Source organism: Rhinopithecus bieti, unplaced genomic scaffold, assembly GCF_001698545.2.
Source record: "Rhinopithecus bieti isolate Rb0 unplaced genomic scaffold, ASM169854v2 scaffold_30761, whole genome shotgun sequence".
NCBI classification, from domain to species: Eukaryota; Metazoa; Chordata; class Mammalia; order Primates; family Cercopithecidae; genus Rhinopithecus; species Rhinopithecus bieti.
In genome coordinates this window covers 216,193-219,440 of record NW_016813169.1, presented here as the reverse complement: position 1 = coordinate 219,440, position 3,248 = coordinate 216,193, and the positions used below count along the sequence as shown (strand labels likewise).

The following is a 3,248-nucleotide window of genomic DNA, read 5'->3' as shown; positions in this document are numbered from 1 at the left end:
TTTTTTTTTGAGCCATGAGTACACATTTTTGTGAGCACTCTGCATTGGTGCTTCAATGCCTTGTTGAGTATGCCCACATTGAGTGCTTGCTGGTGGCTGAATGTGAGCAGGCTTGTTCTGGGAAAAGACATAATGGCAGCATCTGGTATTTTTGGTCATTCTGCCTATGTCCCCTTTCCTTCATCCCCCATCCTCACCCTAGTCTTTATGGTTTATTAAAATACTTCCCAGCCACCACTTAGGCAACTCTAACCACGTGCAAGGCTGGCCACAGAGCTCTGAACCTCAGAAGTCTCAGCTCCTTCTGACTCCCTCGGAGTTGGAATGTACTAATGCTGCTTCCTAGAATGAGCCCTTTGCCCAGTTTTCTGTTGCGGGAAAGTATTTGGGGTTGTTAGTGAATGTGCTGCATCTTCTTACTTGATAGCCACATGATAAAACAGTTGTATTTTCTTTCATGCCATAGGGACTTCTATCCGGCGTCATCGGATTACTCTCCCGCCTCCTGATGAGGATCAGTTTTATACTGTGTATCATTTTAATGTCGGCACAGAGGTTGTCTTCTATGGTCGGACATTCAAGATTTATGATTGTGATGCATTCACAAGAAACTTTTTGAGGAAAATAGGGGTCAAAGTGAATCCCCCAGTACAATGTCCAGAAGATCCTTACATGAAGATTCGGAGAGAGGTAAGGAATTGACATTCGTTGAGTTCTTGTCTTCAAAATAAAAATTCCTTTGGAAAGTCAGTAAAGGGTATTTGTACTCCTGATGCAGATGTCAAAGACCTTTTAAGGCCATAGTTATTCCAGTTGTTTTGTTGTTCTTTGGGCCAGAGGAAAGGCTGAGTATTAGCCACAGAGCAGAAATGACTTCCTCACTGCCTCACCCCAATTCTCTCTGTAGAGAGTCTCTCTTTCAGGTAGTAGGAGTCTTCAGTGAACTGCACAGGTGAGACAGTTTCTAGACACCCACAACTGGCTTTGTGGTCACTGATGGTATGTGCATTGTATCCACACTTCCTTGGCTTGTGTTTTTGCATGTCAGTTGCCTAACTGGCTAGAAAGATCTTTGCTTCTATACTAGTGATTTAGTGAACCAAGCCTTGGGTACACCTTTTTACTTCCTCCTAGGAAATTCCAGGTCCTCTTAGGGTGGCATTGGAATGCCGAGATGCTCTGGAAGAATAAGGAGGACCATGAGTCTGGTGTACCCCCTTTAGGAAATGATGTTTGTGTACAAGGTCTGACCCCAGCTAGGGTAAGGGAGTAAAGACTCAATATTTTAGTATTATTTTGTCTTCCTATTTTTTAAACAGTCCCTGGGCCCAAATTCTGTTTTCTAGAAGAATTTGAACACTCACAGGGGTAGAAGGTGGCACACCCAGCTAATCTCCTTGCTAGGACTGGATCGCAAATCTCTTGACTCTTACTCTGATTTCCATCATCGTCACTTGTTTCCTTTTTCCTTTTCTATTGAAGTGTGATTACACACAGTAAAATACACAGAAATTAAGTGTACAGTTGGATGAGTCTTAACAAATACATGTACCCCTATAACCTACCCCCAGATTGAGATGTAGAGCCTTTCTCTTCCCCGAGAAAGTCCCCTCATGTGTTTTTCCTATCAATCCCACTCCCCACCACAGACAACTGCTGTCCTCATTTCGATCCCCATAGATGAGTGTTGTCTGATTTTTATTGTTTTAAAACTTACAATTCATTTCCTTGCAGAAAGGTAACAAAATTTAGAACAAAATTCTCTTTTGATTCTGTTTTGATCTCTTTTTAAAAGCCACTTGTAGGATCATTCATCTATTCCTGCCTCCCAGCCCCAGCAAAATTATTCTTTAATGTTGTTGTAGGCATACAACCCTCTGGAGAAATATATATATTGTTGATCCTGGAATATCTAAGGTGAAATGCTTTTATATTGATGTACAAAGGGATATTTTGGTTTGGATTCATTTTAGTTTTCCAAATGCCCTGGATGAAAGAGTCTAGATAAATAGAAAGAATTTAGAACCAGCAGAGAGAACTTGAAGGAAATGGATCCAAATGAATTGCCACCCTTTGCATATGGCTACACTCATTCACTAACAGTTGTTACATGATAGTGATTGTGAATGATGATGGATTATATGAAAATGCACAGAGCATCATGGGATTTCATAGGTTTATGAAGAAAATATATATATTTATTTATTTAAAATTATACTTTAAGTTCTGGGATACATGTGCAGAATGTGCAGGTTTGTTACATAGGTATACACGTGCCATAGTGGTTTTCTGTACCCATCAACCCATCATCTACATTAGGTATTTCTCCTAATGCTATCCCTCCCCATCCCCCCATCCCCTGACAGACCCTGGTATGTGATGTTCCCCTCCCTGTGTCCATGTGTTCTCATTGTTAAACTCCCATTTATGAGTGAGAACATGGAGTGTTTGGTTTTCTGTTCCTGTGTTAGTTTGCTGAGAATGATAGTTTCCAACTTCATCCATGTCCCTGCAAAGGACGTGAACTCATCCTTTTTAATAACTGCATAGTATTCCATGGTGTATATGTGCCACATTTGCTTTATCCAGTCTATCATTGATGAGCATTTGCATTGGTTCAAAGTCTTTGCTGTTGTGAATAGTGCTGCGGTAAACATACATGTGCATGTGTCTTTATAGTAGGATGATTTGTAATCCTTTGGGTATATACCCAGTAATGGGATTGATGGGTCAAATGGTATTTCTGGTTCTAGATCCTTAAGGAATTGCCACATTGTCTTCCATAATGGTTGAACTAATTTGCACTCCCATGAACAGTGTAAAGCATTCCTATTTTTCCACATCCTCTCCAACATCTGTTGTTTCCTGACTTTTTAATGATTGCCATTCTTTTTTTTTTTTTTTTTCTTCTGAAAGTTAACTGCCTGGAGTTGAACATTCAGAGCCCTGGCTCTTTTCCTGAGCCTCAGAGAGACATCACTATATCAAATATTTATTATAGTTTACAGTGAACCTTTTTTCTTTCATTCTTAGAATTGAAGGAATGCTGTAAAAATAGGTATTTTCTGTGGCACATATACACCATGGAATACTATGCAGCCATAAAAAAGGATGAGTTTGCGTCCTTTGTAGGGACATGGATGCAGCTGGAAACCATCATTCTTAGCAAACTATCACAAGAAGAGAAAACCAAACACCGCATGTTCTCACTCATAGGTGGGAACTGAACAATGAGATCACTTGGACTC

The 3,248-nt window shown here is 40.2% G+C and overlaps 1 protein-coding gene across 1 annotated transcript in view; it reads left to right on the top strand.

The window, feature by feature from the left end:
• Window positions 1-3,248, top strand: part of EFHC2 (EF-hand domain containing 2) — a gene marked incomplete at its 5' end in the record, with an annotated part of 171,837 nt that overhangs the window by 52,925 nt on the left and 115,664 nt on the right. Inside the window, 1 exon segment of the mRNA XM_017847751.1 lies at window positions 467-690. Within this exon segment, the coding sequence (XP_017703240.1) occupies window positions 467-690 (224 nt within the window).